General features: G+C 35.3%; 1 protein-coding gene across 8 annotated transcripts in view; it reads left to right on the top strand.

Annotated features, from left to right (window-relative positions):
• The window catches only part of UBR5 (ubiquitin protein ligase E3 component n-recognin 5), a 155,952-nt gene that overhangs the window by 88,191 nt on the left and 41,444 nt on the right, over window positions 1–26,317 (top strand). For 6 of the 8 annotated variants that reach the window (XM_005563838.5, XM_005563837.5, XM_005563836.5 and 3 more), the window contains exons 13-32: window positions 85–202; window positions 3,382–3,566; window positions 5,868–5,977; window positions 6,794–6,906; window positions 8,228–8,371; window positions 8,468–8,579; window positions 8,825–8,979; window positions 9,225–9,422; window positions 15,382–15,592; window positions 16,519–16,645; window positions 20,528–20,679; window positions 21,139–21,234; window positions 21,714–21,837; window positions 22,195–22,292; window positions 23,074–23,222; window positions 23,692–23,783; window positions 24,929–25,075; window positions 25,179–25,297; window positions 25,381–25,507; window positions 25,600–25,729. In XM_005563838.5, coding sequence (XP_005563895.3) covers window positions 85–202; window positions 3,382–3,566; window positions 5,868–5,977; window positions 6,794–6,906; window positions 8,228–8,371; window positions 8,468–8,579; window positions 8,825–8,979; window positions 9,225–9,422; window positions 15,382–15,592; window positions 16,519–16,645; window positions 20,528–20,679; window positions 21,139–21,234; window positions 21,714–21,837; window positions 22,195–22,292; window positions 23,074–23,222; window positions 23,692–23,783; window positions 24,929–25,075; window positions 25,179–25,297; window positions 25,381–25,507; window positions 25,600–25,729 — 2,707 coding nt within the window. Of the gene's footprint in view, window positions 1–84; window positions 203–3,381; window positions 3,567–5,867; window positions 5,978–6,793; window positions 6,907–8,227; window positions 8,372–8,467; window positions 8,580–8,824; window positions 8,980–9,224; window positions 9,423–12,349; window positions 12,513–12,556; window positions 15,593–16,518; window positions 16,646–18,360; window positions 18,402–20,527; window positions 20,680–21,138; window positions 21,235–21,713; window positions 21,838–22,194; window positions 22,293–23,073; window positions 23,223–23,691; window positions 23,784–24,928; window positions 25,076–25,178; window positions 25,298–25,380; window positions 25,508–25,599; window positions 25,730–26,317 lie in introns of those variants that run through there. The other 2 variants (XM_073999237.1, XM_073999238.1) reach the window with 2 other exon arrangements.

Raw genomic sequence — 26,317 nt, 5'->3', positions numbered from 1 at the left:
TTAACTCATAATATGTGTAATTTCAAATTTATTTAGTGGGCTGTTTTACTGCTTATTTGACCAATTTGTGTTTTTTGTTTTCAGGGGTGTAGTTCCTTTTAGTCAAAGGAAGAAAATGTTAGAGAAAGCTAGAGCGAAAAATAAAAAGCCTAAATCCAGTGCTGGTATTTCTTCAATGCCGAACATCACTGTTGGTACCCAGGTAAGTGATGAATTAAGCCTGTCTTCCTGTCTTAAGGGACCTCATTTCTCTTCAGAATCACTTTCTTCCCTTGTAAGCAATTTTACAGGTAAGCATCATTTGAAGAATCAGTTTCCAGTAACATGTATGTGTCACATCATTCTTCCTTCATTCAGTAGAGTAATACTGTATAGATTTTGGTCCAGTATAATCTATACAGTATTACTCCAGATTTTAGAGTAATACTGTATAGATTTAGTAACCTTTCCCTATGGGGCAAGGTTCCCTGGTTTTAAGAATCACTTGCTACTTTTAAAATGCAGAATCTGGAACCTCTTACCTGAAATGTTTAAGTTTGTTTGGTGTTAGGGCCAGGCATCATTGTGTTTAACAAACATCCCGGGTGATTCTTACGACTAAACAGTTTGAAAGATACTGCTCTATGGGGATGTTGTCAGCATGAGGCAGGGGGCTTTGTCAAATCCCCATTTCTACCACTTTCTGGTTTTTGACCCTGAATGAGATGGTTTTAGGCTTCTACAGGTACTATTTTCTGGAAGCTGATATTCTTAATATCTCAGTGGTTTTCTAAGTGTGGTCCAGAGACTCCTGCCTTCTCCTCAACCCTTTCAGAGTCTGAAAATTTCCTTTCTTTTTCTATTACATATTTGTGTCAGGCTGAATTAGCTTCCTATTAGCTATTAGCTAATAGGTTCCTATTAGTTTCCTATTAGCTATTAGCTAATAGGTTCCTATTAGTTTCCTATTAGCTGAATTAGCTTTGTCAGAAGAAGGTATCACCAGATTGAATGCAGAAGCAGACATGAGAATACAGCTGTCTGACATTAAGAGATTTGCTAAAATATAAACAATGTTACTTGTCTCGCCGCTGTTTTTTTGCAAATCTATTTTCCATAAAAATTGTTTATATGAATGTGGGGTTTTATTACTGTAAAATATTTAAAATTTTCTCAATTTCAATTACTAATATGTTTGATTTACTCAGTTTTAATTTACTGATTATTAAAACTAGATATGACCCATATAAACATAAGGTTTTTGGGATATGCAGTAATACTTAACAGTGAAAAAAGATCTTGAGATCAAATGAGTCTGAGAACGTCTAATTTATTACATTCTGGTTGAGGTTTATCTTCTGGGTAAAACTTAATGCTTATATTCATTACAGCAAATGCTGTTATGAAGGTTTAAAAACGTAATCCTTAAAACTTAAGACAAAATGGTGGTTTTTAATTATAGAATGTGTTAATTTCTTCATCTAGCACTTTAAATGCAGGTTTTTTTTTCTCAGTACAAAGGTAGTAAAATGTACCTATTCTCTTTCTTCATGACACCTTTTTTCTTGGTCTTACTCATGGTTTTCTTCTGCCTATTGGTCTTCTAACCAGAAAATTTTCAGTGATTACCCACTATTTTGAATATTATTGATTGGCCTTCATTATTTATATTAGTTTCTTTGGACAGGGTATGCTCTCTCTTTTTCCCTCTGCTCCTACCCCCTCTCTTTGCCCCTCTTTTCCTCCTTTGTAGGATCCCCCCTTTGCCTATTTAATTTAAATACTGATTTCAGATGTCCTGGACATTCTTTAATTGCACTCATGTACTAGCAGGATGTTGCAGCAGCTGCCATATCAGCAGGTAGGATGGCATTACTGTAGGCAGGGAGAGCAGAAAAAATACTTTAAAGATGCACTGGAGAAAAGCTATCAATAAAAAAGCTTGACACTAAATTGCTGAAAGATAACATATTAAAATACCTTGGTGTAGAACCAAAGTTGTATTTTAAACCTGTAGAATACTGGAGGCTGAGGGCAGTTGCAGCTGCAGAACAAGGAAAATATTCATGTCTTAACATCAAAAATAACTGTTGGTCACTTACAGTATTCAGCAGCATCTGTATTTATAGGTCATCTTAAGATTTTATGCCACGGAGTTAGAGTTAATGATACGCAACTATTCTTTGGTAGAACTGTACCTCTAAGCCAATGTTTCCAGTTCCTGCACTTTTCAAATGTACCACCATCTTCTTTTGTTTGTTTCATTTAATTATAAGCCACAAAAAATCATGATCTTCGTATATACCTCTGGTCATCTATCACATAGTAAGATTGGGATATTGGAGAAATCAAAAGGTATCTCCAGAAAAAATGTTCCTATCTAAGATGGAGATATTGTTGGTGTGTTTAACAGTGCTGTCTTGAAGGCCATTGGTTTTCAGAGTATGACCTGAGGTTAGTCCCTGACAGTGAGAGTTTTTTTTTTCCTCTGTAGGTTATTTACTCCTGAACTCAGTTAAACTTCTGACACTAATGTCTACATATTCTTTTTTAATTTAAAAGAAAAATTATTCATGGAACCTTCTGGCTAGCAAGAAACAATAGTCTTCTGGAAGAAAGACACATCTATAGAGATGAAGTTATAGAGCCTATCATGAATTAAGGGAAAAAGTTATTTCAAATTGTAGGAAACAGACAAGTATAATTGTTTTATTCACATTTTGCTTTTTAAGTGATAATGCCTTCTAGTTTCTTCTCTGCTGTTTCTGCTCTGTTTGTAGCAGAATAGTTGGGATATCTGCTGCATGAAAATTTAAAGTTAATGCTAAATTTTTAGCAAAATTGTTGAAATTATTCCTGTTCCTTAATATTAGAAACAAATTTTCTTTTCTTTTTCTTCTTCTTCTTCTTTTTTTTTTTTTTCTGAGATGGAGTCTCATTCTGTCGCCCAGGCTGGAGTGCAGTGGTGTGATCTGGGCTCACTGCAACCTCCGCCTCCCGGGTTTAAGCAGTTCTCTGCCTCAGCCTCCCAAGTAGCTGGAATTACAGGCACATGCCACCACGCCCAGCTAATTTTTGTATTTTTAACAGAGATGGGGTTTCACCATCTTGGCCAGGCTGGTCTTGAACTCCTGACCTCATGATCCACCTGCCTCGGCCTCCCAAAGTGGTGGAATTACAGGCGTGAGCCACCACCACGCCCAGCCTAGAAACAAATTTTCTTAATGAAGACCTTTAAGGTGATGCTTTTTCAGCCTTATTGATTGGGTAAGATTATATTGGGAAACTAGGAAGCCCAGTACTTTTATGTATTATATTTCATCCATTTGAAATAAATATTTTATATGTATATATATATTTAAAGTTATGTCATCTTGATGATGGTTTTCTTTTGTTTGCTAGGTATGCTTGAGAAATAACCCTCTTTATCATGCTGGAGCAGTTGCATTTTCAATTAGTGCTGGGATTCCTAAAGTTGGTGTCTTAATGGAGTCAGTTTGGAATATGAATGACAGCTGTAGATTTCAACTTAGATCTCCTGAAAGCTTGAAAAACATGGAAAAAGCTAGCAAAACCACTGAAGCTAAGTAAGTACTATACCTTAACTAATCGTGCTTTTACACCAGTTCCTTGTTTGCTCTGCATATGAATGGGAATAATCCAGGAAGACTTAGAGGTATATAGTGAAGTTGTAAACTCTTAATATGATAGGGTCTTGTTAAGGTTCCCAGGAAATTCGAAAGGAATTGCTAAATTTTACTGTTTGTAACTTGGCTAATATTTGTGTATTAAAACAGTTGATTTTAATATCCAGATGACATTGTAGCGTTCTTTTGATGCCCTTGTTTTGTTATTAGCGATATCCTTTGCAGGTGTTTTGTGGCAGTAATAATATGTTTAAGCCTTACTATTAAGCCGACATTCTCCTCTCTCCTTGTGTAATCATCTTAATTTCTACCTAACTTCCTGCCCTACATCTTGATTATTGAAATGGTTTTTTACAGGTTAATGTACTCAAGAGGGAAATATCTGTAAAGAATTTGTAAACGTTTTTTGGGTTGAAGGGATTTGTGAATAGAAACACCACTGAATTTTGTATAGCCCCACATTTCTGGGGCTGGCTTATTGTTTGGAGAGTGGTACAGAGATCTTAACACCTGTGCTTTTAGAAACATCTACTTATCTTTAAAAATAATCGTTTGTACTGTAATTTGGTTGTTTGGTATGTGAACTTTAAAACTTTAGTAAAATTGTTAAATAACATTTTTTCTTAATCTTATAAAATATAGGTGACCAGTATAGTTATGTGGGAGAGTAGTGATAATCACGTTCTAGAAATAACATTTAAAACATCAGTGTATTTTCTTTTTTTCTAAATGTATTCAGTCATTGAAAAATGATAGGGATTTTACTGTACCTACAGCTTTTTAAGGTTCCAACCTTTTTTAGTTTACTTTCCATTTATACTCAGATGTTATGATTATAAATTTACTGACTTTACTGCTGTCATTCTTCTCAGTGTCAAAAGTGCAAACTTAAATGTAGAAACAGTGATTACTGTTAAGTTAAATGTGATTTTTAACAAACCAAAGCTATTGCACTTTATACCTAATTAAGGTTTTGCTTTTAGTTTTAGTGTTCTTTCTCTGTCTTGGTTTTTAAAAAAAGATTTGTAGACTTTTCTTCTAATTACGTTGAATTTTGTACTAAAAATAAAAGTAATAAAACATTTTCATTGTCTTACGAACTTTTGTAAAGAACATTTGAAATAATTTTGATGTGTACAAATATAAACAAGATTAGAATAGAACATGCTATTTAAAGCCTGTAATTTATGAAGTTTTTCAAGATCTTCCTTTAAGTCAGCCATTTCAAATATTAGCAAAAGAACTAAGTGAAATTAAATGTTAAGAATATAGTCTTTTTCATGTCAGTAGTACCCTTGTTTGCCAGTCATCGAAATGCATTCACTTTAAAGGTGTGCTAGTGATTAGTCAGTATTGGCTTCTCCCCACCATCGCAGCATTTGTGGAGCAGCCAGGAGTATTCGCTGTGTGCTTATCCAGATCACTCTTGTTAAGATCCCAGTGAAAATAATACCGGCTTTCTTTTGGATTGTTTCTAAACTCAGGTGAAATTTCTGATGAGAGTAATAGGAGACAAGAGGGTTAAGATGATGGTCCAGATTATAAGAGGTATATAAATAACAAATTTGTGAGTAATCAGTGGTTTTTCTGATTAAAAACTGATTTCTACCCTTTAATGAATAAAAATATTTATGTTTGTACCATCTGTAGAATGCCGTTTAGTTGCTGTAGTTATTTTCTTAAACAGAGTATTAAATAACTCAAAAGAAGGCTAGTTTTTTAATCCTGTCACCAGATCATTTAAGAATAAATTTTTATAAACCGTTGTGACTAGAGTTTCTTCTTTGCACTCTTAAGAAATTAATGGTCTAATGGGCTTTTTACTTACTTGCCTTTACCATTTTTTTTTTTTTCGGTTAAATTGCCATATCCAAATCTTAGCAGTGTTGCAGTGTGAAACTTACGTGCTCAAGAGGCTTTGATAAAGCTGTGTTGATAAATTAAGTGTAAATTTTGTTGTTATTTTTAGGTAAAGCTTATCTGAATCATTGTCTCAAGTTGTTGGTAGCTTTTATATTTTTCCTTCCCATATTAAACCACTATTTGAAAGTATGCATTGTGTACCTTTTATTCTTGAGTCTTAAAAATATACAATAAAAAATTAGTATAAATACACAATTTAATAAAAATATTTTTAATATTCATTCTCTTATAAGAAAATACTTGTGGTGTCTTTAAAAAGTACTAGTTTCCATTATTTCATTTATCTAATTATAAGGAAAATCTTATTTCTTATCTCAGGCCTGAAAGTAAGCAGGAGCCAGTGAAAACAGAAATGGGTCCTCCACCATCTCCAGCATCCACCTGTAGTGATGCGTCCTCAATTGCCAGCAGTGCATCAATGCCATATAGTAAGTTTTATTTGTTGTACACATTGGTCAAAATTGGTCTCATGCAGACAGCTGTGTTTAGTTTGTTTCTGATTTAAGGCAACTCATATCATTTTTTACATCTTTTTATATAATTTGTATCTCTATTACTTTTTTTTTTTTGCATAACTTTCTTTGAATAGAAAGATGGTATTTACAGTGTTGACTATTTCTGTTGTTTTTCAGAATTAGAGTTTTAAAAAGATATGTGAAATTCATTATAGTAATAGAAGGAAATAATTGCCACTAGCTAGTCTGTCTACTCACTTTTGTTGAGACTCTTATTATTGTAAATTGGTTATGTCTTGGTCACAACTTTTGCTCAAAATTTGTAGAATTTATAAACTTACTACCACACCATGGATAGAATTTTTTCAAAAGTCCCTTAAAATAAATTTTATGATGTAATTGCTTTGCAATTTAGGAAATTAAAAGTTAGACTTTAGTAGTTATGCGATAATTTTCTTAAAACTATCTGGCAGATCTTCCTTTTTAAACTTTGGTTAGATAACCCTAATTTTGGGAGTACAAAATACATTTTATCCTATTTCTTTGCACTTGTTTATACTAGTGTTAATACAGTTAAACATTAATGGTTATTGTTGTTTTTCACTGTGAATTTATTTGAAGTACAGATTGATTAGAAAACTCCAATTCATAAAGCAGTAGCTTAGGAAATTTTTGAGAACCTTCACTTAGTATCCATTTAAAGATAGTCTTTCTTATAAATTTAGATGAAATCTATAAAGTCTCTTTTACATTTTCTTTTTGGTACTTACCATTTTGTTGTTGTCTAAGAACGACGACGGTCAACCCCTGCACCAAAAGAAGAAGAAAAGGTGAATGAAGAGCAGTGGTCTCTTCGGGAAGTGGTTTTTGTGGAAGATGTCAAGAATGTTCCTGTTGGCAAGGTTTGTTCAAAATATCTAAGAATTAATTACTAACAGAACTATAATGATCTTGGTTATCCAGGGATTTGTGGTTCATATTTGAGTCCTTTCTTCAGGGCTGTTTTATTGATTAGCTTCAGTGGTATCTTTAGTTGCACCCTGCATCTGATGCAGATCTATCTTCTCAGTCCCTGACAGACAAAGAGATTTTGCCTCTCCTTGAGCATTTGTGATGATCTGTTGCTTTTAAAAAAAAACCTATTATTTGGGAATAATTTTAGATTTGTAGAAAAGTTGCACAGAGATACATTACTTTTTGGTACAGCCCATTCTTTGGATCTGTTAGACAGTTCTAATTGAGATCATCTTCCATGACATTTAAAATTCTTACATAGTACTGAAAAATCTTATTACAAGTCACCTTCCACTTTTTCTCTTCACCCTGAAGAAAGTTTTGCCTGTAAGAAATCATCAGTTTGAATGCCATTAATTTCACTCTTCTACTGATACATATTTAAAATGCACTTGCAGTTGTAGAATGTCTGTAAAGTAAAGGTTTTCAGGATTACTCAGTAGTTTCTGAAATGTGATAGTCTTTCATTTATACTTAAAGGAAAGAGCAGATATACCAGGTTCTGCAGCTTACAAAGGTCTTTCTCATATACTATTTCATTTGATTCTCAAAATAGACCTGTAGTTTATGGGTGGGTGTTTTCTTCTAAGAATAAGATACTGGCTTAAAATAAAAAGCATCAAGTAGCAGAAGCGGGACCCACATTTGTCCTGGTTTCAAGTTCTGTGCTTGTCTTTCTGTGCGTTGCTGACCCTATCCCTGTGCTGACCGTATTGTAGCCACTAGCTGTATATGTGGCTGTTTCAATTTGTTAAAATCAAATAACTTAGAAAGTCAGCACCTTAGTCACATTAGCTTCATTTCAAGGGCTCAGTAGCCACTTATGGCTAATGGCTGCCACATTGGACACTGCCCATGTAGAATGTTGCCATTTTCAAGAAAGTTCTGTCAGAAAGCTGCTTTAATGTAATTAAGAGGGGAGATGGGAGGATCCCATGGGCTATATACTTAAGTTTTTCAGTTGATTGCTGAAAACATTCGCAGACTGTAATCAGTGGCTGCGTGGGTCAGTTTTCTCTAGCAAATGAGCTTTGCATATAGATGTCAATAGCAAAACTTTGGTGAGTCTGTCTAGGTTAATTTTATAACTTGGTGATCATTGAAGAAACATACAAAGAATTGGATTCCTTTAACGTTAAATTAGTTCAGTGAATAGAATTTGTGTGTTGATTTTATTTTAATGTTCATTGAATTTGCCTATACTTCCAGGTGCTAAAAGTGGATGGTGCCTATGTTGCTGTAAAATTTCCAGGAACTTCCAGTAATACAAACTGTCAGAGCAGTTCTGGTCCAGATGCTGACCCTTCTTCTCTCCTGCAGGATTGTAGGTTACTTAGGATTGATGAATTGCAGGTAAGTGTAAAGAAGTCATTCAGCAAGTGAATATTGGAACTGACTCCTTGAGTTTATTATGGAGTTTGAAAGCAAAATTCCTTTTGTGTCATGCAGGTTGTCAAAACTGGTGGAACACCGAAGGTTCCCGACTGTTTCCAAAGGACTCCTAAAAAGCTTTGTATACCTGAAAAAACAGAAATATTAGCAGTGAATGTAGATTCCAAAGGTAAATTTTGTAACTTTTTCAGCTGGCATATTCTATATTCCATTAATACTTGTTCAGGAAATGGGAATATGATAAAATAATTCAGGGCATTGGCATTTTTTTGTTTCCTGTCTGTAACATTATGGAATGGCATGTATCTGTTTGAAATGACGTACAAGTGTGGCCAGAGAAGTTAAAATATTGTAGATGTTATATTAGAGATAAGATGTATAACAATTTTTCTTCTCATTTATGTGCTTCTGAAGGTGTTCATGCTGTTCTGAAGACTGGAAATTGGGTACGATACTGTATCTTTGATCTTGCTACAGGAAAAGCAGAACAGGAAAATAATTTTCCTACAAGCAGCATTGCTTTCCTTGGTCAGAATGAGAGGAATGTAGCCATTTTCACTGCTGGACAGGTAGAGGCTCATTTTTGCTTTTGAAAAGTGATAGGACAACAGTGGCATTTTTCTGAAGTTAGGGGGTCTGTCTGGCTCTGGTTAGCTTGTTAATTATTCAAAAATTTAGAATATTTAACACATTTGAATACTAGGTTTCTTATTGTTATTACTAAAATCTAATTTGAAAACAAATATGCCTGTCGTAAAAATCAGATACATCTTTTGATTAGGAGTCAAACTTTACCGTCTTCCCATTATTATAGGAATCTCCCATTATTCTTCGAGATGGAAATGGTACTATCTATCCAATGGCCAAAGATTGCATGGGAGGAATAAGGGATCCCGATTGGCTGGATCTTCCACCTATTAGTAGTCTTGGAATGGGTGTGCATTCTTTAATAAATCTTCCTGCCAATTCAACAATCAAAAAGAAAGCTGCTATTATCATCATGGCTGTAGAGGTAATTTAAGTTTTGAAACTACTGGGCATTTTTATTCAGAAAACACCACTAAATAGTCTTGAATAGATCTTGCAACAATCTTAAATAGATCATTCATTGCCCCTTTCTTCCCTGAAAGAGCTAATAGTCTATTAAGACAACATAGACAAGTACATCAGTGATTATATGTAATTTAAGTGTTTGAGCAAGGTGTACACAATGTTGTAGGAGCACAAAGGGGAGAGATATAAATCATACTGTGACTGTACCAAAGACTTCCTTTAAGAAACGATACCTGGACAGATCAGATAGGCGTCCCCTAGACACAGGGATGGAGTTGGGAGGTATTATCCCAGGCACCAAGAGCAACCTTTGTGAATCTTAATTGGGAGAAAGTACTTTTTTTTGATATGACCAGAATTCTGGTAGGGATCCTATGGGTCAGTGAGTAGCAACTGAAAAGGCTGGAGAGAGGCACTAGGGTGTTTGTGTGCTCACCTAACATTACCTAAACTTTAGCCTGAAAGTGAGGAGGAGGAGGAGGATTATAAGCCATTGAATGACATGCTTTTGATTTCTTAAAAAAGATTAGCAGTGGCTGGTGGGTGTTTAGAGAGCAGTTGATAGAGATCAGGAGTTTAGAGATCAGATAAAAAGGTTAATGTAGGCTGTGCGTGGTGGCTCACGCCTGTAATCCCAGTACTTTGGGAGGCAGATGCGGGCAGATCACTGGAGGTCAGGAGTTTGAAGCCAGCCCGGCCAACATGGTGAAACCCTGTCTCTACTGAAAATACAAAAATTAGCTGGGCATGATGGCGCACGCCTGTAATCCCAGCTACTCAGGAGGCTGAGGCACAAGAATCACTTGAACCCTGGAGGTGGAGGTTGCAGTGAGCCAAGATCGCACCACTGCACTCCAGCCTGGGTAACAGAGCGTGACTGCATCTCAAAACAAAACAAAACAAAAGAAACACTAAAAAAAGAAAAAAAAAGTTAAGGCAATAATCCAGGTTAGAAACAAAGTAAATGTCAACTTTTGGAAACAAGGAAGGAGGGGATGGATTTAAGAGATCTTAAGGAACTAGAACCTACAAAGCTTGGTAACTGGATTTTAGCTGTAAATGGAAGAATTAATAAAGCTTCTGATTTGGACATGTTTGATGGTAGGGAGGAAATATAACAGGGGGGAACAAATGGGATAAGGGAAAAGGATGAATGTAGTTTTAAACATGTTGTCATTGAGTATTTGTTAGATGTGGAAACAGTGCATTAGAAGCTATTGGAGCAATTTCAGCCAAGATTGACCTGGTATCACTGAACATCTTAAAAGGATCACTTATGACGTGCTGAGAGTACTAGGGTGAATGTGAGTAAGTAGGAGTGCCAGTTAGGAGGGATATGATAATAATCCAGGTGGGAGATGATAGTGACTTAGCCCAGGGGATGGAGTTATGAGTGAAATGTGACTAGATTCTAGATACATAGTCTTGTGTTGCTTAATGACAGGGATACGTTCTGAGAAACACATTGTTAGGTGATTTCATTGTTGTACAAACATCATATAGTGCACTTACATGAACCTAGATGGTATAGCCTATTGCTCCTAGGGTACAAACCTATATAGTGTATTTCTACACTGGATACTGTAGGCATTTGTAACACAGTGATAAGTATTTGTTTACATAAACATAGGAAAGGTATAGTAAAAATATGGTCTAAAGGATAAAAACAAAAGGTGCACCTGATAGGGCATTTACCACAAATGAAGGTCAGAAGATTGAAAGTTGCTCTGGGTAAGTCAGTGAGTGAGTGATAAGTGAATATGAAGGCTTATGTTATTACTGTACACTGCCGTAGACTTTATAAGCACTGTACACTTAGGCTACACTAAATTTTTTTAAAACTGTTGATTTGTTTGTAATAATACACTTAAAACACATTGTACACAGTCAGGCACAGTGGATCGTACCTGTAATCCCAGCACTTTGGGAGGCCAAAGCGGGTGGATCACTTAGGCAAGGAGTTTGAGGCCAGCCTGGGCAACATAGCAAAACCCTGTCTCTATAAAAAATACAAAAATTAACCGGGCGTGGTTGTGCCTGTAATTTCAGCTACTTAAGAGGCTCAGGCACGAGAACCACTTGAACCTGGTAGTTGGAGGTGGAGGTTGCAGTGAGCTGAGATCATGCCACTGCACTCCAGCCTGGGCGACAGAGTGAGACTGTCTTAAAACACACACACACAGTGTAGCTATCTAAAATGTTTTCTTTCCTATATCCTTAAGGTTTTTGTTTTGTTTTGTTTTTGTCAGAGTTTTATTTTCTTTTTTGGAAAAAAAAAAAAAAAACTTTTATTTTAGGCTTGGGAGTACGTGTGAGCTTTTACTGCAAGGTAAACTCATGTACAGGGTTTTTTGTACAGATTGTTACATCACCCAGGTATTAAGCACTTTTTCTATTTTTAAAATTTTTTATTGCCTTTTAAAAAAATGTACAATTTACAGTGCCTTCTTCTGTAATACCTCCTGAAGGACCTGCCTTAGGCTGTTTTAGTTAACTTTAAAAAAAAAAATAGAAATACACTCTAAAATAACCAAAGAAAGTATAGCAAATACTTTAGAAATCAGTGACCTAGTTTTTTTATCATTATCAAATGTTATACTGTACATAAATTGTATGTACTGTACTTTTATATGATTGGCAGTACAGTAGGTTTGTTTATGCTAGCATTGCCATGAACAGTATGATTTAACGACAGCTATGATGTCACTAGGCAATAGGAACTTTTCAGCTCCATTATAATCTTACAGTACCACAGTCATATATGTGGTCCATCATTGACCATAATGTTTTTATGAAGCACATGACTGTACTAGGTATCTTTTTAAGGCAGAACTAATGCATTTGCTAGTGGCTAAATGTAGGGTATCAAATAGACGAAGCAAGAGAGTTAATGATTTTGGAAGAATGAAGTTGTCATTGAGTTGAAGACTGTAGAGGTGAAGATTCAAGAGTTTGGTTTTAGACATGTGAAGTTTAAGATGTCTCTTCCAATAGAAGAAGTGAATGTGAAGACACTGTAATAGATTCTCTTCTGATAGAAGAAGTGAAGGTGAAGACACTGTAATAGATTCTCTTCTGATAGAAGAAGTGAAGGTGAAGGTTCAAGAATTTGGTTTTAGACAGGTGAAATTTAAGTTGTCTATTAGAAGATTATCGACAGATTCCTGAACCAAGAGGAGATGGTGAGTAGAAAGTTAGATGTATACGTCTGACTAACAGAGGAAGGCTCAAGCTAGAGAAATTTACTTGGGAGTTGTTTTTTTAGAGAAATTATACTGAACAAGATCATAGAGGTTGTAAGGAGAAAAGGTCCAAGGACTGAGCCTTGAGAATAGTCTCAACATTTAAATGTCAGGGTGATAAAGGGGAACGAGCACAAGAGATCGAGAAGGAACATCCACAGGGCTGGAGGAAAGCTAGAATGAGTTGTGTCCTGGAAGTCAAATGAAGAGCACGTGTCAATCAGGATGCTGGGACCAACTGTGTCAAATGATGCAGTAGGTCAGTGAAGTGAATACTGATTATTGACTGTTGGATTTAGCTCCATCTAGGTCATTGTTGATAGCGGGGATGAAAGCATTGTTAGAGTGAACTTAGGAGAAAATGAGAGGTGAGGAGCTGAAGATAAATACAACTTTTTTGAGCAGTTTTTCTATAAAGGATGGAAATGGAGTTTAATATGGGGGCATATTCACCCTCCATTAGGTTGGAGGTGAACAGTACTTTTTAGAACTGCATCTAAAATAGAGACCCAGACTCATTCTTAGCTTAGGTTTGCTTGTAACCTATTGCACTAGTGGTTTCAAACTAAAGGAGGTGATGATATAGAGGTAGCTGTGGTCTGAACTTGATGTCTAGAAATAGCCTTCATATCATTTTAGAATTCTTGATGGGTTACCAATACTGAAAAACCACAGGATTTATATTTAAAATCCAGATTTTCAGTTGCTCTCAAAAGATAGAAGATCTGGTGAGATTGGGCCTTGTAATCTATATCCCAAAAACATTAGACTGGTCTTTACAATTCATTGCAGTTCTCACTACTTAGAGTTTGTTGCTCCAAGTGCTAGTGATGCCATTTAGTATACAACTTCTGTTATCTCTTTTACACACAGCCTCCTTCACTCATTTATATTACTTCAAGTGTAGGCATTTGACTCTGTGACCTCTTCACTTTGTCAGCATCTGACAGGTAGAGTCATCATCCCACAGGTAGGGATAAGGTGTGTCATCATTAGTCTTTATACCTCAGTGACTAGGGCCTACCACACAGTAGTCCCACAAGAAATTTTTTATCAAACTCACTCTGCCTTTTGCTATAAGAATAAGTGACAGATGTAACATACAATGATGCAGAGTAAACTTTTCTGCTTGTAACACAACTAAGTAGTATTGACACCCTCAGTGTGAGAGCCCATCTCCTACAGTCTGGCAGGTTGGAGATGAGTTTCCTGTAGAGTAGTAGCTGCTTCTGACTAAATAATTGGCTATTGCGTGAAACTAGTGTATATGACAGCAGTGTACCACAAAATATCTTGATTTTAGTTGCCCTTTGAAAGTACTCTGTTCTTTGTTTTCAGGGAGACTTTGTTTGACATTTTCTCTTAACATATTATGTATAAATTTCCCTATGTTTTGGAACATTTAGTATTAAGCCCTTTGTGTACTGGAGCTTGCTATTGATGAGGTGACTTCAGAGCCATAGTTAGTTCCACAGTCAAAGTGGCCTATCTTACGTGTGGTTGTTAGTGAAAATAGTTGTTTAAGTGTGTTTTCCTGTGTGGACATCTATTCTCCACCCGCTCTCAAGTTGGGGAGAGGAAAGAGCTTATTTTGACAGTTTTCCAGAAGGTGACAAGTTGTTCAAATGCAGTTTTCTTTTTTCCTTTATACTCCCACATGCTCTTTTCCCACCTGCCTTTTTCTAGTTATAGTTAAAATGAATGACTTTATTTTATAAAACTAAAGCTCTATATTCGGTTCATTAAATATTCCACAACTACAGTTTTCCATTCTGAAAGAATGAACTTCTTGGTATGTTCATGCTGTTTGTCAGAAAGCGAATGATATGTTCTATAAATACTTACCAATACCACTGTGTCTTTGTTAATTAAATTACACCTGTCATGATTCCTGCAGAATTGAAGGTTTTGGTTTTCATATAAACTCTTAACAGCATAAGAGGGCTGGGTGTAGGTTGCACATGCCCAGCACTTTGGGAGGCTGATGTGGGGCATCACTTGAGCCCAGGAGTTTGAGACCAGCCTGGGCAACATGGCAAGACTCTACCTCCACAAAAAATAAGCCTGCTGTGGTGGTACATGCCAGCTACATGGGAGGCTGAGGCGGGAGGATTACTTGAGCCCAGGAGGTTGATGCTGTAGTGGGCTGTGTTCACATCACTGCACTGCAGCCTGGGTGACAGAGTGAGACGCTGTCTGACACACACACAAAAGCCTAAGAAGGTGAGAGTAAGCCTGGAATAAAATTTATATCCTTCGCTTAATTGGCTATCATTATTAATAGGGTTCTAATTAGATAGTTATATAACATGAAGTAAAAACCAGGGATTGGCAGACTATGGCCCAAAGGCCAAATCCAGCCACTCCTATTCATTTATGCATTGTATGTGGCTGCTTTCCCGTTTCAGTTGCAGAGTTGAGTTAGTTGAGAAAGCTAAAAATATGTACTTGTCCTTAACATAAAGTTTATCCTCCCTTCTCTATTCCTATCGATTGTATGTTCTGCTTAAAGTCTACCCTTAAGTTCTGTTTCTTTTGATAGGCCACCTGAAATTGTCTCTACTTATTTGCAAATCTGATTATATATTATTGTGTTGGCCGTGAGAAATTTTTAATATATGTAATGTGCTACTCAAATTCATTGAGGTTTTTTCCCCCTAATTTGTCTGAGCACAGAAACAAACCTTAATGCAACACATTCTGCGCTGTGACTATGAGGCCTGTCGACAATATCTAATGAATCTTGAGCAAGCGGTTGTTTTAGAGCAGAATCTACAGATGCTACAGACATTCATCAGCCACAGATGTGATGGAAATCGAAATATTTTGCATGCTTGTGTATCAGTTTGCTTTCCAACCAGCAATAAAGAAACTAAAGAAGAAGAGGGTGAGATTAAGAACTATAGCAAGGTCTTTAAAGGGAGTTTTTAGGCAATTTTGAAAATGTAACAGTTGTTAAAGAAAAGCAAATCACTATAAAGATTTGTGTGTCCTTTTTTTTTTTTTTTACTTTCTCGGAAGGTAAAGATGGGTATGTAACAAAATTTTCCACTAGTGTGTTTTTATTGTCTTTAATACTATATGATATATACAAACTGGATATATAATACTAAATGAACTTTACTGATTTTATAATTGCAGATGACATTTATTACATGAGAATTATTTAGCAAGTTAAGCCAAGTTACATTGAGGCAACTTTTATCTAAATTTTTAGAATATAGAGGAGAAAAGTCACTTAGTGAGGTGTTTTGTTTTTGGAAGGTAAATAAGCTTTTTTTTTTTTTTTTTTGACATAAACTTTTTAATTGGCTAAATGAAGGCAGAAATTGAGAACAAAGTGTAAATATGTAATTCATAATGTTTTTTTTTTATTAATTTTAAATTTGCTGATGATATTCTGGTAGCTACATTTTTGAATAGTGGTTTGCAGGTTTCTGACCTTTCTATCATTATCATTGAATCAGTAAGTATTATACATAATACATAAACTAAGACTGAAATACTGGTAAGTAGGTCTTTTTCTATTTTAATTGTGAAAGCTAAATTTCAGTCTTCTTATTAATGACCTTATTTTTTCCCTTCGTGGATTGAGAAGTAAGGCGGAATAAGGAAATAAATCACATATGAAAGATCTTATAGTTCAATCTGTCTTAAGTGTTAGTTGCTCTAAGGAGGAAAAACTGAACAATTGGTTATCTAATATGTGAATTAGAGTACTAAATATATAGAAATTAGTGTTTAGTGGACTGTACATACTCAGTGTATTAGTTTTAAAACTTAAATTGATCTTAATTTTTTCTCATTTTTCAGAAGCGGAGCGTTCTGAAAGAAATACATTTGCAGAAAGGCTTTCTGCTGTTGAGGCCATTGCAAATGCAATATCAGTTGTCTCAAGTAATGGCCCAGGTAATCGGGCTGGATCGTCAAGTAGCCGAAGGTAATGTGATTTTTACCAGGAAACTTTAATTGGAGGAAAAAACCAAGTACAGAGAGCAGTGTATCTCTTACCTGTCGTGTACATGAATTGGTGGGTCCTTTTTTGTTTCATTTTTGTTCCTCCCAATAACACCCTGGGAAAAATAATCTAACAAATTAAAGTTTAAGGTAGAGCTGGGACACTTAATAAATTTGAGATAATTTAGACAAGTAGTTTAAATTTGTTTCTTTTAATTTGTTCTAAATTCATCATCTTGCTTCCTAGGAAGTTACTGTCTTATTTGAAGAACAAGTAGTATAATAATTAAAGGAACCTTAATCTTTTCAGATTGCTTATTTAGGTCAGTTTCTCAGATATCTTGATCTGGAAAAAAAATGAAAGGCTGATGTGTATTATGGATGTTTGATGTTTAAATTTTCAGGCTGAGTTTTGGGATGGACAAACTTTTATAACACATTAAATATTGCTAGGTATTTGACTAGATAATGAATATAAAGAATTCAGGATATAGTTTTCTTTCTGTAGGAAAAAAATTTATTGTCTGCTTGACAAGATCATTAATGGAAGCACTGCTTACTATGTGCTAATGTGGTAGGTTGCAAAATGAAGATTCTCCTTGCCTATTTTCTGTTTCGTAGTTAACTATTCCTTTAAAAATGTGTATTCTTAAATTGGCAACAGGAAGGCTACCAAGTTGATCCAAGTTGATACTTTCCCAGGTTCAAAAACATCCTGAAGTGAGATTTATCAAAAAGTATTCGTGGGTGACCAAATTATAATTTGAAACAGTGCAAAAGCGTTATATAGACTAAACAAAATGGAAATTATCACCAATTTATTTATTCAGGACTATACTAGGCAGACAAAGTGTTTGGTCTAAAGTGGGAAGCAACTTAAATTCTTCATGAAGAAATTAGTGTCTGAATTATTTCAGGTATTTCATTTCCTCAGGGAAATTACAGGTGCAAATCAAGTTGGACTCTGATATGGTTGGTCCAATGCCAGTGCTGCCATCTTTTTTTCATGTCAGGATTATTTTGAAGGCAAAGACTAAAAGGAGCTTCAAGAGTGGGTGATGTGTTGCTCACAGAAATAATTTGCAGAGTAAGCTCCTTTGAGGAATTTGCCGAAGATTTCACTGCAGTGCTCTTAACCAGTTCAAACTCAGGGCTGCTGGTTGAACAGATGAAAGCACAGGAGTCTTATTATCCACGCCGGGCAGTAGGAAGTCCACAGACTGCTTCATTGAAGTGAAACCCTCCTCTAGCCTCCAATGGATTTTCTAGGCGATGCCCCTTGATGAGTATGCAGGCTGGGATTCATGAGCTGTAAGCTCAAAACTGATGCAATTTCAATATTGAATGGAATACTGTTAAATGCCTTCAGATGATGATTTGACTCAGAAGTTTTATTATGTGACTCAATAGTTCCTGAGTACAAAGGGCAGATTTAGTGGAAAGCTTGATTGATGCATCTGATTGCAGGTGTATGTACTCTAGAGATTGTTAATCTGGAAGACACATGACCTTCGCTTTTTTGTCACAGTGTTATGTTTGAACATGACTGGATTCTAAGGCTTCTGTAGCATGGATATAACGTGCTTACAAAGAGGAAATTACATCATCCTTGAATTCTTCCATATTGTCAGAAAATACGATGACTCCAGGCAAGCCTATACGAAGAAATGTCAAAACTCTGAATCTTAGCAGCCAAGGTGGTATCTCCTCAGTATTGTCCTCAGCCACTGAGGATACAGGTGAATCTTCATGAATTGTGTACAACATCTTGAAGAATAATTTTCTTTTTTTGTTTTTTGTTTTTTGTTTTTTAAGAATCTATATGAGGAGCTGGGCATTGTACTTAAAAATGTTCCCAAGACCTAATGAAGAAAAGAGGTTAAGGACAATTTTAAAAATGACAAGGAATGACCCCCTCATTTAATATTGAATTGACTACATCACAGCAACAAAGTTGGGAGTTTGCAAGTTCAAGATGAGACTATGGTCTCAATTTATCTTCATTTATTCTTAATCTGCTTTAAGCTAGAAGTTGGAGAATAGCCCACATGTTTTTTGTTTGGCCTGCGCAATGTTAAATTTTTTTTTTCCTTTAATTTGAATGCCTTTAGATAAGCATGTGTGCCTCTAGCTTGTCACTACCCCCATTTCTTACACCTGACTGCCCTTATTTTACCTTTCTGACCCATTAGCCATTGAGTTTATGACTCTGGTGTAAGCATTCTTGAAAAGGCCAAAACATGCATTTATTTTCAGGTTATTTGTAGTGTCTCCCAATTATTGCTGATTTTTTTTTTTTCTTTGTGCTTTGAGCAAGACACATTAGGATACCAGGTGTCTGTTGAGCTTAATTAAAATTGTATAGGAGCATCACAGTGTGAACAGTCACCATGGTGTGTGCTGTTACTGGTAAGGAGTCTTCCTTTTCCTCTCGGTGATGTCTTTGGACAGGGAAGTGACCTGGACTGAAACAGTCACTGTGCCATGCTCCCATCCACATTATAAAAACTCTTAAACTCCAATTTCTAAATTGGAAAAAAGATATTGATACTATAAAAGAATTAACTATAGTTATTTTTTAATAGTGAATACTATAATGGCAAATATATTATTTGAGACAGTAACATTTACATTGCAGAATCTTCCAGAGTGTTTTTATTCCAAAAAAAGTCATAAATAAGTCTTATAAAATAGATATGTTCCTGAACATAGCCTCTAAAAGTAATTTTTGTGAATGCCTTTTTAAAAAAAGTTCCTTCTAAAATTAAAAATGTATTGATATGGAAAAACACATTTATCCTCAATTAAATAACAATTGCAATAGAGATTTAAACATTAATAAAACTTGAAATTATTTCTAGATGTATTATGCGTATCTAGTAAGGTGTTAGGTCTTTCACATGAGAATGTCATGTCTGAGATTAATTCTACATGGGAGAATGAAGTCCCTTATGTGTTGTCTGGCCCTCAACATGAAATTTTTACTCTTTATCCATTTACAAGCTCTAAAATTGTGACTGAGTGAAGGGATTTGCCTTTTGTGCTCTCTCTTAAATCATTGTTAGTTCTAAATGTATTAATTTTGTAGCCGTTGTAAGGTTTTATTCAAAGGTAAAGTATAGATTTTCATACAGGTAGTTCCCACTTCCCCTAACGAGTTCTGTGTTTGTGATTATTTCTTTTTCTTTTTAGTGATGTGTACACCTGTACAGTATTTTTTTTTTTTATAGCAGGAGGAAAAAAAATCATGCCCACACATTAATCTAACAACACATTTTATAAACTCTAGTTTCATTCATTCATTTCTTTGGGATGCAAGTTATACTGTTAAAAATTCTTTTTTTGTGTGTAAAAATCTAAATTGGTGTTTGTTTTAAAACTACTCATTGCGTGGATATTAGTTCAGTTGCTTTTGAGATTATAAAAGGGATTTAGTGTTGAACAGTATTGGTTTTGTGCTAATCAGTATGATTGCTGATGTCTACTATTAAACTTAATTATTACTGATTATAAATGGGGGATAGAAACTTTTCGTTTTAATGTTTAGCTGTTCTTTTATCTGAACTGTATGAAAGATTATTTCTAATCTTACTTCACCGCAGCTTTCGTTCCCTGTGCTTAAGTTTGTGTGGGAGCTTAAGATAGTGACTTTAGTGCTGAACGGTGTACTAGGAGCCCCCAGTTTTATTTCTATCCCTCACTGACTTATTCTGTGATTCCAGAATTGGCATTTGTACTTCACTTCCCTTGCCTGGAGTGCTTGCTTGTAGGACATACTTTCATCTTCTCAGATGAGAAGTTCTGTACACCATTTCATTATGTGTAGATATGGTAGTGAGCTCTGATTTTGTTCATGTTCTTTTAGTTTGAGATTACGGGAAATGATGAGACGTTCGTTGAGAGCAGCTGGTTTGGGTAGACATGAAGCTGGAGCTTCATCCAGTGACCACCAGGATCCAGTTTCACCCCCCATAGCTCCCCCTAGTTGGGTTCCTGACCCTCCTGCGATGGATCCTGGTAAGAGCTGTTATTTAATTTCATTTAGTGTTTAACAAAAAGAGCAGGTCATGAAAGGAAATAATTTTAACATTTTAAAGGGATATGTAGAAATTTGAGAGATTTGAAAGTAGTATGATGAATATTATAACTAGTTTAGCTATAAAAATTAGATTTAAGGTATTTATATTTTAAAAATTAAAATTCCAGAACTCTTGTCAGGTGTTCCACTTTTACTGAAATATTTATTTCTGTACCGGTAAGAAGCTCAATAATCCCTTTATTAGTAATTTATCAAGATAAGTCAATAGATTTGCCTAGTGGATTCCTTCTCTTATAGTTTGGAAAAGAAGTTTCCACTTAAACTCTATCCTGTTTGACCTTTGGCTTGCAGAGAAAAGCCTTAAGGCCAGTTAAGAGAACATGTTAGGAATATGTTGCCTATAATGATATACATCCTACTGTTCTGTTTACTGAAAGATGGTGACATTGATTTTATCCTGGCCCCCGCTGTGGGATCTCTTACCACAGCAGCGACCGGTACTGGTCAAGGACCAAGCACCTCCACTATTCCAGGTAAGAATCTGTACTCTTTGTCTGCCTAGTCATCTGGAAGAAAAAAGGACACAGTTTGGATATAGGGTTCTACAGATCTACACTTTATTTCACAGAGACTTTTCTTTGCTTGAAAAACATCTAATTCTCTGAATTACCTTCCATCTGTCAGTGCAAATATGTGGTGTCTGTGTACATACATTTAGAAATCAGATGAGATTTGTAAAATGTTCATAGGTTTAAATTCTTTGTGATGAAGTTAATTTATTACTGATACTAGAATACTGTTCTGGTGGCTTATATGCCTGATATATTATTCCAGGATATTCTTAAAAAAAAAAATTGTAACTGCTCCTTGCAGAGCAGGGCTAGCTACCCCATAGGCAGTGTGCCCTATTATCTATGTGCTTATGTACCCCATAGGCAGAGTAGCCCAGAATATTCTTTTACTGTGTCTTCTTCATTCTTGTTTTGTACCAAATGGATCTGCTTAATTACAGGTCCTTCCACAGAGCCATCTGTAGTAGAATCCAAGGATCGAAAGGCGAATGCTCATTTTATATTAAAATTGTTATGTGACAGTGTGGTTCTCCAGCCCTATCTACGAGAACTTCTTTCTGCCAAGTAAGAGGTTTTGATATATTTTTCATATGAAGATTTAGCTTAGCTTAGCTTTTACTATTAAAGTTTATCTTCTGACACTATATGGACAACAGTTGTGTAAATTTAAAACAATTGATCAGAATCCAGCATGATACTCCCTCTACTACTAAGCTCTGTTGAGTGAAAGAGACCGTCTCAATATCATGTAGTGTACACTAAATGAATACAAACTGGCTTTTATGTTTAGCTTGTTGGAGTTGTATATTTGTATGTGAAAGACTAAAAATTTAGGTTTTTGTTTTATCATGAACATTTATTTTATCAGGAAGGAAAATAAGTAGTAATTAATATTTTTACATATAATTTTTCTTATTTTAGGGATGCAAGAGGGATGACCCCATTTATGTCAGCTGTAAGTGGCCGAGCTTATCCTGCTGCAATTACCATCTTGGAAACTGCTCAGAAAATTGCAAAAGGTAATTTATTTCAGATCCTAAGTGAGTTACATATTTTTCAGTTTGGATAGATTCTCTTCTGTACACATATTATAATTATTCAGACTGAATTTCCATATATGTAAATGATACAATTGGTTGGAAACGATCAAGATTTGTGTGTGTGTGTGAAATTCATGTGTTATCATTCTTTCTTGAAGTGTACTGTATCTTCCAACTTTCCATCAAAATACAACTAATATAAATTTATTGATTTAAAAATACTCCATAATGAACAGTGTAAAATCTTTGGAAAATAAGATGGGTTACTCATAGAACCTCTTGGTAGTTAATTGGTGTTAAGTGATATAACTTTACAGAATAATAGACAGATGTCTTGTTATTTCTGACTTAGAATTCCTACTAAATAGAAAGCATTAAGGAATATCAATTCTTACCTTCCAGCCTTTGAAAGATTAAAATAGTTATCTTTTTAAAATACTGATAGTTTATGAGATGGTCTATAATTTGCTAAATAGAGCTGGGACTTGAGTCTTAACCGCCTGAAACAGAGCTAAGGATTCAGATGGCTGATGTATAGTGTGTTTATGGGCGTCGTATGTGGGTATGATATAATTATGCTTTACATTGTTCCAGAGTTGGTTAGATTTCTTTGCATGTCATCTTTGTATATCACTTTTTAAAATTGATATATAATTTCTGGTTTATACTGTGTGTATGCTAAGGCCTTCCATTTGAAGACATTGGATGGCTAATTAAGTCCTTTGCTGCAAGATGAACTGATGTGTTCTTGCTTTTTTAGCTGAAGTATCCTCAAGTGAAAAAGAGGAAGATGTATTCATGGGAATGGTTTGCCCATCAGGTACCAACCCTGATGACTCTCCTTTATATGTCTTATGTTGTAATGACACTTGCAGTTTTACATGGACTGGAGCAGAGCACATTAACCAGGTAAGTTATTTTTACATTTTCCTGTATTAATCATATCTTTGTGTCTTTTTTCCCTATGACTATCACTAGACTTAGAGTTTTCAGCTTTGGAATTGTTAAGTCTGATATGAAGAAAGTTGATTTAATTCCTAAGTAAATGAGGCAGAAGAGCTGATTGCTCAGTTAAATATGGCATACCATGAAAAGTGGAAATTTTCACTGGGTAGTATAATCTGATCCGCAAATCTTGATACAGATTTTATAACTACAGTGCCTTTTTGGGGATGATACAAATTATTTTTTTCAACTGGTAATATTTCTATTTGTATATTATAAACTGTGTATTTGCTGTAGCCCTTTATAAGTCCTAGTTTTCCAAAGCACAATAATTTTGAGATTGAATTGTTTTAGAAAATACCAGAAATGATAATTATGATGAGATATACGCATACTTATAATTATTCCTTTAAAAGTACACTCTTAATTTTAGGATATTTTTGAGTGTCGAACTTGTGGCTTGCTGGAGTCACTTTGTTGTTGTACGGAATGTGCAAGGGTTTGTCATAAAGGTCATGATTGCAAGTGAGTACAATTCTAGTTTTCTTTAGTTTAATATTATAAACTGTTTAGATTTATATTGCTGTATGGAAATCGATAGTCATGTTTTAATTTAGAAAGCATGAGGTTATGTTTCTCTTGTTTAAGTCAGTTTATGTATAATAATGTGATTCTTGATTTAAACTATACTGTGAAATGTTTGGTTTCTTTGCTAGTTCTAACATTGCCCTCCTTAAATAAAAGTAGGTGATTATACATTGTAACTAGGATCAGATTAGTATTTTGAGAAATATATCTACAGAATGTTCCCGAGTGTATTATGCAGCAGAGGTCTCAGGTGCCCTGTAGCAGGGTGTACTAGGAGAAAATTGCCATAGGCCTGGAGGGAATCATGGTGAATGTTTGGACTGTGTCTTTCTTAAACTAAATGCAACAATCTTTCATTCAGCAACAGTTACCACAACTAGTTTTGTTGGTTTTCACAGACCTGAGAAGCAATGAAATACCTAGCACTAACATCTGTGGTGTTTTAGGATTATGGATAGGGACTTCAGTATAAATGGCTACAAATGTTATAATAGAGAATTGGACTGTAAAAACCATCTACTATACCATTAAGTAATTGTATAGGACAAGTGAAAAATTTTAATAGATATTGCATTGCTTATTTATAATTTTTGTTAAAAGAATTCTGGTTGGTATTTTTGTCTTCCTTATTTTAAGCACCTAAAAGTGTGATAATCTGTTGTTATTGATTGTTTGCCAAGGGTACTAGATGCCAGGGTGGTGGTGGTGAATAGTCCTGACAGTGTTCCCAATCCTATCAGAGGCCACAAGCAAGAAATATCTGCCCATAGAGTTATAGGGTTCATTAGGTCATATGGGAGGACCACTTGAACTGGACTGGAGCGGTGGGGAATTAGGGAAGAAATTCCAAAAGTGGCTATACCTTAGAGTACCTCTTCTCATAGGAATTCTGTGTTGGTTTATAAATGTCATTACTACCAAGTAATCCTTTTGTCATATAAGCTTTGACAGTTATACTTTGCATTTAGGAATTAACAAGGGCTCTCTCTGGTTTCAGTGAGTTATACCTTCATAATGTCAACATAAACCTTTGTATGTTTAAAAACTTTCAGTTTTTGTACTTGTGTATAAATTCTCTATAGACTCAAACGGACGTCACCAACAGCCTACTGTGATTGTTGGGAGAAATGTAAATGTAAAACTCTTATTGCTGGACAGAAATCGGCTCGTCTTGATCTACTTTATCGCCTGCTCACTGCTACTAATCTGGTTACTCTGCCAAACAGCAGGCAAGTAGGATTTTTAGGACTTACAGTAAGTTAAATCAGAAGAGCGCAGCATACCTGAGTAGCTTTTCGGCCTCCCTTCTCACGACAACATTCTATTTTGCAGGGGAGAGCATCTCTTACTGTTCTTAGTACAGACAGTCGCAAGGCAGACGGTGGAGCATTGCCAGTACAGACCACCTCGAATCAGGGAAGATCGTAACCGAAAAACAGCCAGTCCTGAAGGTGAGTAAATTAGACATTTATGACACTTGTGGGAAGCAATATGTTTTATTTTTGTTTTGGTCACTATTTCTTTTTCATTTTAGATTCAGATATGCCTGATCATGATTTAGAGCCTCCACGATTTGCCCAGCTTGCATTGGAGCGTGTTCTACAGGACTGGAATGCCTTGAAATCTATGATTATGTTTGGGTCGCAGGAGAATAAAGACCCGTACGTATTCATTAAAACCTTTTTAGCTTTATGTATTTCCTACATTAGTGTAGACCTTTTACAGTTCATTCTGTTTTTCCTCCCTCCTCAAGTCTTAGTGCCAGCAGTAGAATAGGCCATCTTTTGCCAGAGGAGCAAGTATACCTCAATCAGCAAAGTGGCACAATTCGACTGGACTGTTTCACTCACTGCCTTATAGTTAAGTGTACAGCAGATATTTTGGTAAGTTCTTTGAATATGTATTGCAAGTACCTGAAAAGTATGCTTTTAAAGTACTCTTCTTTGCTGTGAAACTAGGAAAGAATTTAAACCTCAAGATCCAGTGCTAATGAGGTTATGGTAATAACACACTCAGATAGGGATGGGGTGGGATTGCATCTCTTCTTCTCTCTGGAAAGCCATAAAACTATCAGTGCCCTGAGAACCTGTCATAAAGAAATTTACAATATGAGAAAAATAAAGGCATGTCACAGAATAATGTAAAATTTAAAAACAGAAAAATACTTTTATCAGCCCAATAATAGTGTAATCTTGAATCAAATTATAACCTGACCACTTACTGGAATGTGATGAAGTAATTTAAAAATAAATCTTATTGTAAATAACATTAAAAACAACAACCAAACTATGAAAATTGGGTGTTTTCTGTAGCTAATATTTATACAAGAAACTACGCACAGAAAAGAGACTAGAAAGTAACAGGGGTTCCGTGAGGGAGAGATGGGATTATGAATTTATTCATATGAACAGTTGAGTCTGCCTTGCTGTTTTGGAAAGTGCCCCAGACTGAGTTAAACATATTCTTCCTCT

Source organism: Macaca fascicularis, chromosome 8 (assembly GCF_037993035.2).
Source record: "Macaca fascicularis isolate 582-1 chromosome 8, T2T-MFA8v1.1".
Taxonomy (NCBI): Eukaryota; Metazoa; Chordata; class Mammalia; order Primates; family Cercopithecidae; genus Macaca; species Macaca fascicularis.
Note: the sequence above shows the minus strand (reverse complement) of the source record. Positions and strands in the feature narration are given on the sequence as shown.